General features: G+C 35.8%; 1 protein-coding gene across 1 annotated transcript; it reads left to right on the top strand.

The window, feature by feature from the left end:
• Nucleotides 1–2,036: 2,036 nt before the first annotated feature.
• On the top strand, nucleotides 2,037–6,849 carry LOC107945473 (polyamine oxidase 2). Its single transcript, XM_016879494.2, has 10 exons — nucleotides 2,037–2,543; nucleotides 3,230–3,345; nucleotides 3,762–3,850; nucleotides 3,958–4,071; nucleotides 4,327–4,414; nucleotides 4,578–4,663; nucleotides 4,762–4,864; nucleotides 5,271–5,368; nucleotides 5,462–5,891; nucleotides 6,145–6,849. Exons 1-10 carry the CDS (start codon nucleotides 2,504–2,506, stop codon nucleotides 6,451–6,453), a joined length of 1,473 nt encoding a protein of 490 aa, XP_016734983.1. The 5' UTR covers nucleotides 2,037–2,503; the 3' UTR covers nucleotides 6,454–6,849.
• Nucleotides 6,850–14,155: the final 7,306 nt, after the last annotated feature.

Raw genomic sequence — 14,155 nt, 5'->3', positions numbered from 1 at the left:
TTGTCTTATAAAAAATCTATAACTTTCGAGAGAATGAATTGAGTATTCCTTTATATTTTAACTATTCTAGTTCACATTTAGTTGGTTCCTAATCAGTTTACCTTGCAACTTAACCTGCACAATACCACAGTTAACGGGCGTACTATTCCTGACGCGAATTCATATTCTCGGTACCAATTTTACTTGGCCATTGATCGTATTCCAATTAACATAGCCATCTGACAATGAATCTTTATTATCTTAACCATATAATTGTACACACTCGCTCTATGCGCCGAAAGATGCATTTGGGCAAAGCTTACTCCGCCAATCATACTACCTTAGGATTATACGCCAAACCTTGTACTCACTAGAACCGAAGTGTTACATTATTACTATTCTTAATAATTTATCTAATTTAATTTCAGTTAATGATTCAATCCTACTATTTCCATATTCAACATGTGACTATTTAATCATAATTTATTTAAAAATTCGGTTCAAAATTGAATTTTTCGACAATGTAGAAAATCGAGCCATTACAACAACTCCTAAATAGAATGAAACTCTTGTTAATCTAAACAACAAACATTATGGTGGAACTAAACTTTCTTGTTAGCTAAGAAACATAAAACTCCTAGATACAATATTTGGCTCATATATAATAAAAATTAAGCATTAAAGTTGAACACAATAAGATTTAAACTCGAATTAAAGCTCAAAACTCGTAATTTTCTGTAATAATAACATCCAAAATTTCTGCTTGCACGGTCTTCTCTAAAACAGTCATAAGTTGAGTCTCTGGACTCAAAATCGAGTGATTCAAAGTGCGTTTCGAAGCTAAGAGATAGCTCTTTGAATGCTATGAGATATCTCAATCAAGAAATGTCTAGATCCCATCCAAAAAGTCATCGCAAGTCAAATGATTTTTCAAATTTAAAAATTGACAACTTTGATGAATTGAATTTAATAAATTTCACCTCATCTATACGTATATAATTAGCAAATGTAATATATCCCTTGGCCATGCACAAACTGCATAGCACCACTTCTCCTGGATTTAGTTCCTTGTTTTGAAAAATAAACCAGTTCCTTTGCTTCCAAATATCAAAGCAATCCACAACAAAACAGATTTTTCAGTCCACCTGCCTCCCCGAGATGCTCCGGCAGTTTCCAATGCTTCCTCACAGCCAAGATTAGAAATCCCCAGCATAAAACATGTTCTTCACATCTTTTAAAACTAATTGACCCCAAACTTCTGTAGCACCAAAGTAATATCTTAGAGCATGAAGAGCGGTATCAGGATAACACCTGAAAATTGGGCAAAGATCTGAGGTTGAAATGCCTCTCCTCAATTGCTTACTATTTGTCAGCAAACGCTCCCTGACGGTTAGCCCTCTAATGGCCTTGAAACTTCCAAATCACATTCTATTTCCCAATTTGCACCAACAAGCTTGTGATGTGCTGCTGCTACAGTGCATATACCATTCACTGTGTCTCACCAAAAACTTAGGTCCATATCTGTAGTCACTGAAGCAATTTTTACAGTTGTTTGATGGTCCAAGTAAGGCACGAAACGATTCCAATCCCCAAAAGCCTTCCAGTCCACATAATAAAAAACGTTAGCTGAGCCTTGCAACATCATTGGGATCTCAAAATGTTGAATCAAAGGACCCATACATGGAATCCAAAACTATCCTTCCAAAACTTCACTGTTTTACCATCCCCTGTAACTCACGGAATACATTCACTTTTTGTTTTTTTCCTCCTTTTACCTTCCTAACAATAGTAACGCAGCAGGCTGGAGACGTTTATCACATGACTGAAACACCCTTATTCTCACAACCCTCACCGCTTTATGTACACGTTTAGCTAACACATACCTCTCGTCATGGTTCAACTAATTTCAATATCTTAAAGCACCTTTAAAATATAACCACGTGGTCTCAAAAGTAAGCGCGTACAGTTCCTTATCACCTACGCGAGTGGGAATACTTGGCGCTCTTTTTTTCACGATGGCAAAGCAACTCTATAAATTGAGGCAAGCCATATACAAGGATTCATCCAAAACGCCCCTTCGCTCTCTAGAATTTTCTAATTATATTTCCATTTCTCTCTCCCTCTTTTGTGAAATCTCCGGTTTCCAAATATACCCCCCGTGATCTCAAAACTCCGGCGATTAAAAATTCTTGTTTCGATCTCGAGATCTTATTATCATTGCCGGTTTCTTTCTGGAAAAACGGGGATTAAAGACGAAGAGGAGGGATAGAATCGGAAAAAGAAAGGAAATCGCATGAGCTGGTTGGGAAATCTGGGTTTTACTTGCTTCTCTTCGTTGAATTCTTCCAACCATTTTATAACGTGTCTTTTAATTTTTATTCTTCATTACTCCCCTCAATTACCTCCTTCGTTATTTAAATTCGAAAAAAAATCAACTGAGCCTTTATTATTATTGCTTAATTCTAATTCCAAACATAGTCCTCCCTTACATCTTAAATCTAAATCCTAATCCCGATCTTAATCCATGGAGTCGTCGGACAAGAGTAATCACCAATTGCGTGGAGGTTCGTTGTTTCTTTCTCTTTCTCTTTATGTTTTTTTGTCGGTAGTTTTGTTTAATTAATTGGAGATGCAGCTTATCTGACACCGTGATTCATTTGACAACATGCGATTGTATTAATAAAAATGAGGTGACTGGTTGTTTAAGTTAGTTTAACATTATTAGCTTTTCTTTTTCTTTAATTCTTAAAATTATTTATGTTTGACTAGTGATTATGTGTTATGTACGGAATTTTTTATTTAATAGGCAAGCTTAAAAATTCAAACATTCAATTTTTTTTTAGAAAACATTATTTATTTAAAACGTATCAAAGATTTTGTGTCATGTTTTTTGAAGTATACAAGGACAATTTTTTTTTCAGTATGATTTGCTTTTGTTAGATTGAAAAAAATATTTAAAGAAATGTTCTTTAAAAATTTTAAGGTTTGAGAATATAGTGAAAAAGCTATCAATAGATATATGTACAAAAATATTGAGCTGATAGTGGAAATCATGTCTAAATATACATGCATACAAATTATGAAGCATTGGGGCCATGTTGATGCTGATGAAATAAGGATCTCATTCTTTTTATTTAACATTTACTATATTTTCTGCTAATTTTCATGATATTAGAAGTTTCATTTGAAATTTGGCACAAGCTGAAAATAATAATTAAATAAAAGAAAACTTTTGGTTACTATTTGGAAGGTATTTGCTATCCAAATGGGGCGAGGAGGCCAGTAAGAACACCTTCAGTAATCGTGATTGGGGCTGGAATGGCTGGAATTGCAGCCGCACGTGCTCTCCATGAAGCCTCATTTCAGGTAACTAAATCTTCTAAATTTGGGGCTTCTCTATTTGCTTGATATGAAGGATGGAAAAGTGGATGGATAATTTCTTAATCAAATGATTAAGATTCATAGCCACTTTCCTACTTTGTAGTTTAATCATTAGATTGAGAAGTTTCCCATTCTCACTTTTTCCATCCTACGTACAAAGCAGAGCCTAAATCCAATGAAGCTTTTCTCTTTTTTATTATATTATATATGCATGACGGTATATTTGGCCATGAGCTTTCCGTTATCCTATAAGTCATGTTCGTCACTTCTTCAAGATTCGAATTCACTTGACCAAATCAAACATTAAGCATTTGGTGTCTCATTAAAGATGGAAGCTTTGCACATTTGGACTTATTTTTTATTGTTTCTTAGCGTTTGACAGAATTTGGTTGTGTTTTTAGGTTACGGTGTTAGAATCCAGGGACAGAATTGGAGGTCGAGTTCATACTGATTACTCATTTGGTTTTCCTGTTGACCTTGGTGCTTCATGGTACACTTGCTGGTTTTTTTCATTCTACTTGTGTACATGCAAATCCTCTCCAATTGTGTGAATGAATTTTATCTGACTAAATACTTCCAAAAATACAAATCTTTCAGGTTGCATGGAGTTTCGAAAGAAAATCCCTTGGCACCATTGATCAGTAGACTTGGACTACCACTTTATCGGACTAGTGGTGATAACTCTGTGCTGTATGACCATGACTTGGAGAGGTGAGAAACATTTATTCAAGGGACTAGTCTTTGATTCTATATGGTGGTCAGAACATGTTAATTGCTACTTTTTACCTCTTTTTTTATTGTATATGTCAGAACTTCTCGTCTGCTGTATAAGAAAAAGCGGTCTTGCTTTTTCTTGGGTAGAAAAGGAGTTTCACTCCTAAGGAATGATCTTACACGCATGATGATATTGTTCATTTACTCATGCTGTAAATGGTCAGTTTTGCTGATTTTTATTTACTGCTGCAGTTATGCACTTTTTGATATGGATGGTCATCAAGTTCCACAGGAGTTGGTCACTAAGGTTGGAGAAACATTTGAGTGCATTTTGGAAGAGGCAAGTTTTCTATATTGTTTTATTGGCATATCTCTCTAGTAGCTAACATTGTTTACTGCACAGAACTTATAATTATTTTCTTCCTTTTTCTTAGAATCCTAGAACCATGATGATGTTCTTTCTCAATCTGTTGTTGCTGTCACTTTTTGTTATGTGATTGCAGACGAATAAAGTGAGACAAGAGCACAGTGAAGACATGTCCATAAGTAGTGCTTTCTCAATTGTTTTCGAAAGAAGACCAGAATTAAGGTCTACCAAACATGACTGTTATTCAATATCTTTTTATTCATTTCCTATTTTACAACTTTGAAAGCGGGAATACTCAAAATCTAATTGTTAATCTACAGGTTGGAAGGGCTTGCACATAAGGTACTTCAGTGGTATGTATGCAGAATGGAAGGTTGGTTTGCTTCGGATGCTGATACCATCTCACTTAAAAGCTGGGACCAGGCAGGTTTTCATACTTAGAAATTTGAGGTTTTATTTGAATTGCTTTTGATGTTTTTTTCCCACTGACTTTTTGTTCAACGAGGCACCAAGGTTAAATATAGTGGAGATGAGTTTTCTTATGCAGACTATAGGAAGTCAAATGCATAATGGAGGTCTAGAATGTTCATGAACTATTGAACGTATTTAGGGTTGTTGTCTTTGTACATGATGAATGAAAATCTTTCAATAAAAAATAGGAATAGATCCTAGTTTGACTCACTAACAACCCCCCCCACAAAAAAAAAAAAACAACATTTTCATGTATTTTGCCAAATTCTTACTTGTTCTACTTCCATTTACTATGATGCTCCTCAACTACATTGACTTTCTGTACCTACAACTTTCTGTTTTTATTTTCTATCTTTAGGAAGAGCTATTACCTGGTGGTCACGGACTCATGGTCAGGGGCTATCTTCCTGTCATAAACACTCTGGCCAAAGGTATTGACATCCGCTTGAGCCACAGGTAATTTAACTTGAATAGTTCACCGGCTTGTATGTCCTTTAGCGTGGATGAATTTATCAGTAATGTCCATCGTTGAAATGCCTTTGTCCTTAGGGTTACAAACATAGTGAGGCGTTACACTGGAGTGAAGGTTACTGTGGAAGATGGTACTACATTTGCGGCGGATGCTGTTATCGTTGCTGTTCCTCTAGGCGTACTAAAAGCCAAGAATATCAAGTTCGAACCAAGGCTTCCTGAATGGAAGGAAGCAGCAATTGATGAACTTGGAGTGGGAATTGAGAATAAAATTATATTGCACTTTGACAAGGTGTTTTGGCCTAATGTGGAGTTTTTGGGAGTTGTTGCTGACACATCTTATCATTGCAGCTACTTTCTAAACCTTCATAAGGCGACAGGTCATTCTGTCCTCGTTTATATGCCTGCTGGGCAGCTGGCCAGAGACATTGAGAAAATGTCTGATGAAGCTGCTGTGGAGTTTGCTTTTATGCAACTCAAGAAGATCCTTCCAGAGGCATGTGCCCCGGTGAGTCAAATTTTCGAAGCTATAATTGTGTTCTAAATTTGTTGGGTGCTTCTGATTAATTGTGTTTTAAATTAGTCTGTTGCTTCGATCTTGCATGTATACAAAATGGAATCATTATTCAATGTCTAAATTCAATTATGATATTGTCAGATTACAAATTTGTGTATACTCATCTGTTTGCCAATTGATCATTCAGATTCTGTAGGATTCTGATCATACTAACTAAATTATAATGTCGATCTTGAACCCACAGATTCAGTATCTTGTTTCTCGATGGGGCACAGATGTGAACACACTAGGCTCCTATAGCTATGATGCAGTAGGCATGTCCCATGATCTGTATGAGAGGCTAAGAGTGCCAGTGGATAACATATTCTTTGCGGGGGAGGCAACCAGTATGAGCTATCCAGGGTCCATTCATGGTGCATTTTCAACTGGGCAGATGGCTGCTGAGGACTGTAGGATGCGTGTACTGGAGCGATATGGAGAGTTGAACTTGCTCCAACCAGTTATGGGTGAGGAAGCAGGGTTGTGTGTCCCGCTTTTAATAACGCGTTTGTAAACAACCTACCTGTCTAGGCATGCACCCGGTTCCAAAGTATGTATTTGTAGATATGTTGGGGTGTGATTTGAGTGACACATTGATCCCAATTTCAAGGGCTACTTGCATTGGTTTGATGTGTTGTATATGGTCACTTTTAAGCATAGTTATACTGAATTGAGATCCGGACAAGAATAACTTGTATGGTGATCTTAATGTGTTGGGGTGGTGAAGTATTTAATTAAGAATAGTATGGTTGAGATTGTGCAGGCATGGGGGCATGCCAATGTTAAAGTGAAGTATGTTTTGGATATGAAAGGTGCAAGTTGCGTCATCCACTACATGAGTGGGAAGGACACCGATAAAATGGTGATATAATTTTATTAGGAAAATAAACAGTCGCTTTTTTTGTTCTAATTCTCCTGCTTTTTCATTTTATTTTTTATTTTATGGGGTAGAAATCTTAGATGCAGCATTCACATTCTCGTTTATAAAGTGTAGGAACATGTTTATTGTTTTTTTTTTTTGAAATTTTAAAGTGTTCGTCGTGATATAATGTAGATGAGTATGAATTAGATTTTTTTTAAAAGATTAAACATGTATTTTAAGTAACATATTATTTAGTCGTCGTAAAATAAAGATTGGATAATATATATATGTGAGGGAGGAAATATTTTGATTCACTTCAATAAAGGTAGAAATAGTTTAAGAAAAAAGGTGGAGAAAAGCTTGAGAAGAAAGGATAAGATTCCATGATACTCAATTATTCATCCAACTCAAAGTGAAGCAATCAAAATTAAGTGCTAGTGTTCCCATAGAAGATTATGTTCCTCATCACCCAGTTTTGGAATTGTACATGAGTGGTCTTAAAATTACAACAATATATTACTCATGTAAGATTGATCTTCAATGTTTTGCAAAAAAAAATCTTTTCAAATAAAAACAATCAAGATAATAATCTTTTCATATCATACAGATATTGTAAACCAACGATGTTTTTGCCATCGGGTCTTACAAGACGTCGGTTTCGGATCGCTTTCATGACCTTTTCTATCACTATTATTGGGCTTTGGTGAAAGACAAACTATACACATGTGTAATGGGCTTTTTTGAAAGTGAGAGATTGCTTAGGGGAATCAACAAGACAAGTAGTTAAACCGGTTGATTAGTTTGTGCAACTTTAATTATAAAGCTATTGCAAAGATTATGCCTAATTGGATGGCGCATTTTTTCTTCAACATTGTATCACCTTTTTATTTTACCTTTATGTTAGGTGGTAGCAATACCCTTTTTGAGGAGTAGGGTTTGTCGCCCATTGCCTTGCACCAGGTCTAGTTAGGCGTCATGATGTATTGAGTATAATTATATGTATTATTTGGTCTTTAAATTAATTCATATAATTTATTCAATCCAAGTAACATCATTCCTATACCTAAAATATCATTTATTCAATTAATTAATTAATTTAATTATTTTATTAAATCAGTTTGTCAATCCAATTCTATTTTCATTAAAGTCAAGATGACTTTACCGTATTAGAATCTGTAAGTAAATAAATTTAATTACCTTGTAATTTGAAACTATGATGACGAATTAATTTAATTTCTATTTCGAACATCAATTATTTAATTGCAATTTAATTAAATAATAATTCAAAGAAGTTAAATTTAACCTCTAAGTCATCTTTTATGCATGACGAGAAAACACATTCACTATGGATAGACATGCGATCTATCACTCTTATTCATTGTTTTCATATATTCACATCGTCAAATCAAATGCAAACCATCAAGGATATACCGAGCTAGCATAGGAATTGACTAGGCATATGTATTTTCTCGTGCTACTTTATCTAGTGTTCATCCAACTTGTCATATGTGTGTTACCCTCATAGAACATCCTTAATCCCTTTGGGACAAAATCAGTTCTCCCAATATGATCCTATTTTAGACAAATAACCGTGACCACATTACTTTTCGATTACACAAGAGGGCCATGTTTTCCATCTATCATGTGCTAGTGACTAATCCAAAAAGTGCAAGGTTATAAGTTCCCGGCTGTAGTGCCTCATCCCTGACCTTTAAGGAGGATCCAAGAATGGTGCATTACAACTTTGAAGCCTTTCCTTACAATTACGAAATTGGCAGAATCTCAAGTTTACAAAAGAGCAAAAGGCGTTTGCTATAGCAGTAGTAAATAAAACTTTTAGACTTAAGGGCCCAAACACCTTTAAAACACAAAAGTTCATTGTAAAGATTTAAGGAGAGAACGAATTTGGCGGATACAATTTTAGTTACAAAATATTGTTTCTCAGATTTCAAGCCTTGATGCCACTTTCATGCATAATACAAAATCACTATAAGCCTTACACATAATATATCCTCTAGAGTAGTCTGTAAAGGTTCCTTTATTTCTTCAAGGGTCCTGAGAAGGGAAGATCAACGGAGTAAGTTCATAGAACTTAGTGAGTTCCAAAGCAACATCAGAATATCTGTGACCACATTACTTTTCGATTACACAAGAGGGCCATGTTTTTCATCTATCATGTGTTAGTGACTAATCCAAAAAGTGCAAGGTTACAAGTTTTCAGTTGTAGCGCCCCATCCCCGACCTTTAAGGAGGATCCAGGAGTGGTGTGTTACAACTTTGAAGCCTTTCCTTACTGTAACGAAATTGGCAAAATCTCAAGTTTACAAAAGAACAAAAGGTATTTGCTATAGTAGTAATAAATAAAACTTTTAAACTTTAGGGCCTAAACACCTTTAAAACACAAAAGTTCATTATGAAGATCTAAGGAAAGGACGCCATTTGGTGGATACAATTTTAGTTACAAAATATTGTTTATCATATTTCAAGCCTTGATGCTACTCTCATTTGTCATGCATAATACAAAATCACTATAAGCCTCACACACAATATATCCTCTGGCGTATTCCTTGAAGGTTCATTTTTTTCTTTAATGGTCTTGAGAAGGGAAGATAAACGAAGTAAGTTTATAAAACCTAGTGAGTTCCAAAGCAACACCAGAATATCTATACGTCACATAGATAGAGGGGCTCTTCCCAATTCAGTGGGACTTACAATTCACTCATTGGCGAAGACACCACGTAGACTAACTTCAAGTAGCTTGCCTGTTGGCGAATATTGAACTTGCACAAACTTTAATAGAGTAAGACTCACTTTGGCGCGTACACTATGCCCATGCATTCATGCAAACAACCTTCTTCATGCTAGCCAAAACCCTAGTTCCTATTTCATTGAGTGTAACGTTCATTCTTTTTTTTCTCTATTACGTTTTGCCAATCTAGTTTACATTACACTTCCCTTACCAGAGACTACATAACATCGTTCATGTATTGCAATCTACCAGTTCATTACTCTTTGCAATGAAGGCAACACCGTGAATTCACTTCTTTTGTTCTGACCATATGGTTTCTTTTTTATAGTAAAGTGGGAAATGACTCAGCACGAAGTAAGACCCTTTTTATTTCTTACTCAGACATGCAAAGCCAAACCTTTCACCAGTTAGGTAAACTTACCTTGAACCAGGTTATGTACAACACACACAAGTTATGAAGGAACCCACCAGAAGATACATAAGAGACTGAACAGTAGATCCCTTGCCGTTGTCTCAAGAGCTTTTGAGAGTTTCTTGAGCTATAACATAAATAGTTAACTTATCAGATCATGTTTTTTTAAAAAAACTAAACAAGTTTTCAAGAGAACTTAATCTGGAAACCCAGAATCTGGAAGTTTCCTTTCCTAAATTAGTAGTCTGTCCCTAAAGCATGAGACCTTAGGGCCTTGTAAATAATCACAAAAATAGCAAGAGTTTATCGTTATTTACTAGGTTTCATAATGGTAAACTTGGTTGATTACGATAAATTTTAACCCTCTAAGTAGGCTTTGGCTTTGTCGTTTTCTTGGAAAACACAGAGAAAATTACTGAAAGGAAGTGTGAATTGCCAAAGAAAATATAGAACTTATTTATGAAGCTAAAGTTGGCTTTCTATGGGTGCACGTGGTAGGAAAACTTAGCAGACAAGCTTATTTTTCCTCCACTAACTTTCCTTTGGTACCCATGACTAGTAGTTTTCTCTTTCATTTTAAATGTACGTCCTTTTAATTTCAGAAACTTTTGTCTAATCTTGACTAGTCCTCACTAGGCCAACTAAATAGTTAAATTAGATAATAAGATAATAATATATTTATCGTTCCTATCCAACCAGGGATTTAAGAATATGTCTCACTATTTTTATCTATCCGTTGGGGTGGCGTATACTCTAACGAAAAGTTCGCCAAACCTCAAAGCTCGCCTAAATCAGGACTTCGCCCAAGGGTGCATTTATAGTCCTTAAATACTTGATAAATTTCTAACTCATTCCTTACTCGGGGGTCACACTATAAGCCCTAGTTCAATTAACAATACTCGAGTACTACACTTCGCCGGGTGGGATGTTACAACTCTCCCCCATTTAGGAAATTTCATCCCAGAAATTCATACTTGAAAACAGTTGTGGATACTACTCTTTAATTATGCTCTCCTTTTCCCAAGTGGTTTTTTTAGTATTGTGATTTCTCCACAATACCTTTACTAAGGAAATTCTCTTATTCCTTAGCTCTTTAACTTCCTTGGCCAAAATACAGATTGGTTCTTCCTCGTAAGATAGGTTTGGTTCAATCTCAACCTCTTCAGCTTGTATTACGTGCTTAGGGTTGGATCTATATCTTTGCAACATTGATACATGGAAGATATTATGAATATTTGATAGTTCAGGAGGCAAGGCCAATTTATATGCTATTGGACCAAATCTTTCTAAGATTTCATAAGGTCCCACAAATCTTGTGCTTAACTTTGCTTTCTGGTCAAATCGTATAATCCTCTTTCAAGGGGATATCTTCTAGAACAACTTGTCTCCCACCTCGAGGGAGATTTTCTTTCTCTTTAAATATGCATAGGACTTTTGTCGATCTTGAGCGGCCTTCAAGTGGTTGCGAAAGACGATAACCTTTCTTAAGTTTCATGCACTAAGTCTGGACCCACGATTTTTCTTTTGCTTAACTCTTTTCAAAAAATAGGTGTTCTACACCTTCTACCATATAAGGCCTCGAAAGGAGACATCTTTAAATGGTGTGGTAGCTATTGTTGTAGATGAATTTAATAAAAGGAACATACATTTCCCAATTTATCCCAAAATCGATCACAAAATAATGCATCATATCTTCTAAAACGTGAATTACTCTTTCGAATTGACTATCTATCTGAGGGTGAAATGCAGTGCTAAATTTTAACTTGGTTCCTAATGATTGCTGTAATTGTTGCTAGAATCTGGAGGTAAATATTGGATACATATCAGACACAATGGACGATGGCACACCATGGAGACGCACCACTTCAACAATATATAGTTCAGTCAGCTTTTCTAAAGAATATGTTGTTTTTATAGGAAAAAAGTGTACTGATTTTGTGAGCTTATCTACCACCACCCAAACAGAAATCTTCTTGGAAGGACTGAAGGGAAATCCCGATACAAAGTCCATGGTGATTCTGTCTCATTTCCATTCAAGAATTTCTAGAGGATACAATTTTCCTGGTGGAACTTGATGCTCTGCCTTTACTCTTTGACATGTTAGACATGTTGGGACGTATTTTGAGATCTACTTCTTCATTCCAGGCCACTAGTAAGATTCCTTCAAGTCTCAATACATCTTGATGCCACTAGGGTGTAGTGAAAAAGGCCCTTAGTGAGCTTCTCTTAATAATTCATTTCTTAATTTATTCCCTAATGGTACAAACATTCGATTTTTGAATCTAAGTTCGCCTTCTTTACCAATACTGAAGTGCACTGCTTTTCCTGAGAGCATATTTTGTTTGAATCGTTCGCATTGAATATCTTTCTTCTGTCCTTCCAAAATTTGAGAGAGATGAGTTAGTTTCACTACAACTCCGCTAACATGCTCCATTATCGGTCAAAGTCACTTTAGCTTGTAAAGACAACAAGGCCCCCATAGTTTTCCTACTCAAGGCATTTGCTACCATATTTGCTTTTCCTAGGTGGTACTCGATAATCAAGTCATAGTCTTTTAACAGCTTCAGCCATCTCCTTTGGCGTAGGTTCAATTCTTTCTGGGTCATCAAGTACTTTTGACTTTTATGATCAGAATCGATACGACACATTTACCCTTATAAGTAATATCACTAGAGCTTTAGTGCTAAGACCACAACTGCCAATTCTATATCATGCGTGAGGTAGTTCTTTTCATGTGGTTTCAATTGGCGCGAAGCATACGGAATTTCCTTCCTGTTTTGCATAAGGACACAACATAATCCATTCAATGATGTGTCTATATATATTATATACTCAACTCCAAGCTCAGATTGTGCCAACGCTGGAGTTTCAGTCAAAATTGCCCTTAGCTTTTCAAAGCTTTGCTAACATTCATTGCTCCACATAAACTTCTCATGGGTGATGTTATAATAAAGAAACCTTTCACAAATCTTCTGTAGTACCCAACTAACCCCAAGAAGCTGTGTACTTCAGTGACATTCTTAGGAGAGTTCCATTCGAGAACTGTCTTTACCTTGGCGGGGTCTACCATGATACCCTCTGAAAAAATTACGTGTCTAAGATAATGTACCTTTCATAACCGTACAACTGATGTCGTTAATGAAGGCTATTACAAATTTATCCAAGTTAGGTTGAAACACTCTATTCATTAAATCCATGAACACCACAGGAGTGTTGGTCAATCCAAATGGCATCACCAAAAACTCATAATTCCCATACCTTGACTGGAACATTATTTTAGGTATATCGTCATTCTTGATCTTTATCTGATAGTATCTAGACCTTAAGTCAATCCTGGAGAACACTGAAGCTCCACTTAAGAAATCAAACAAGTCTTTGATTTTAGCCAGGGGGTACTTATTTTTAACAATGACTTTATTCAACTAACAGTAGTCTATACATAGACACATAGATCTATCCTTCTTAACGAACAAAATTGGTGCACCCTAAGGAGATACACTAGGCCTGATGAATCATTTACTTAACATATCTTGTAACTATTCTTTTAACTCCTTAAGTTCTACCAGTGTCATCCTATAGGGCGAGCATGATATATGAGTTCTTCCAAGTACCAATTCTATTGAAAATTCTATTTCTCTATTCTTAGGCATACCAAGGAGTTCTTCAAAGAACACATCCATAAATTCCTATACTACTGACACTTGGCTGACTTCGCTCCTGGACTTGGGCGTGTCCATAATATATGCCAAGTAGGCATCTGCGCCTTGAGTAATCAATTTTCTGGCGGTAACTGTGGAAATAATCCTATCCACCACTTCTAACTTTTTCTCAGATAATAATATTTCTTTTCCTTTTAAACTTACTAGACGCATGTTTCTAGACTAAAAGTCAACCATAGTGTTATGCCTAGTCAGCCAGTCTAATCCCAATATAGCATCGAACTCATGAAAGCTCAACAACAACAAATTTTCTACAACACTTACTCGCCCATAACTAAAGGACAATTCCTTATTAACTTGTTCATTATAGGGCTTTGCCCCAAAGGATTCGTTACCAATATATTGGCCTCAGAACATTTTACCTCAAGACTTAGACCTTCTATGACTTTAATACATATGTAAGAATGAGTAGACCTAGGGTCAACCAATGCATAAATTTCATTACCATGGAAAGAAAAATTACCAGTGATGACT

The sequence above is a fragment of the Gossypium hirsutum genome, chromosome D12 (genome assembly GCF_007990345.1).
Source record: "Gossypium hirsutum isolate 1008001.06 chromosome D12, Gossypium_hirsutum_v2.1, whole genome shotgun sequence".
Lineage (NCBI taxonomy): Eukaryota > Viridiplantae > Streptophyta > Magnoliopsida > Malvales > Malvaceae > Gossypium > Gossypium hirsutum.
This window is presented reverse-complemented; position numbering and strand designations above follow the sequence as displayed.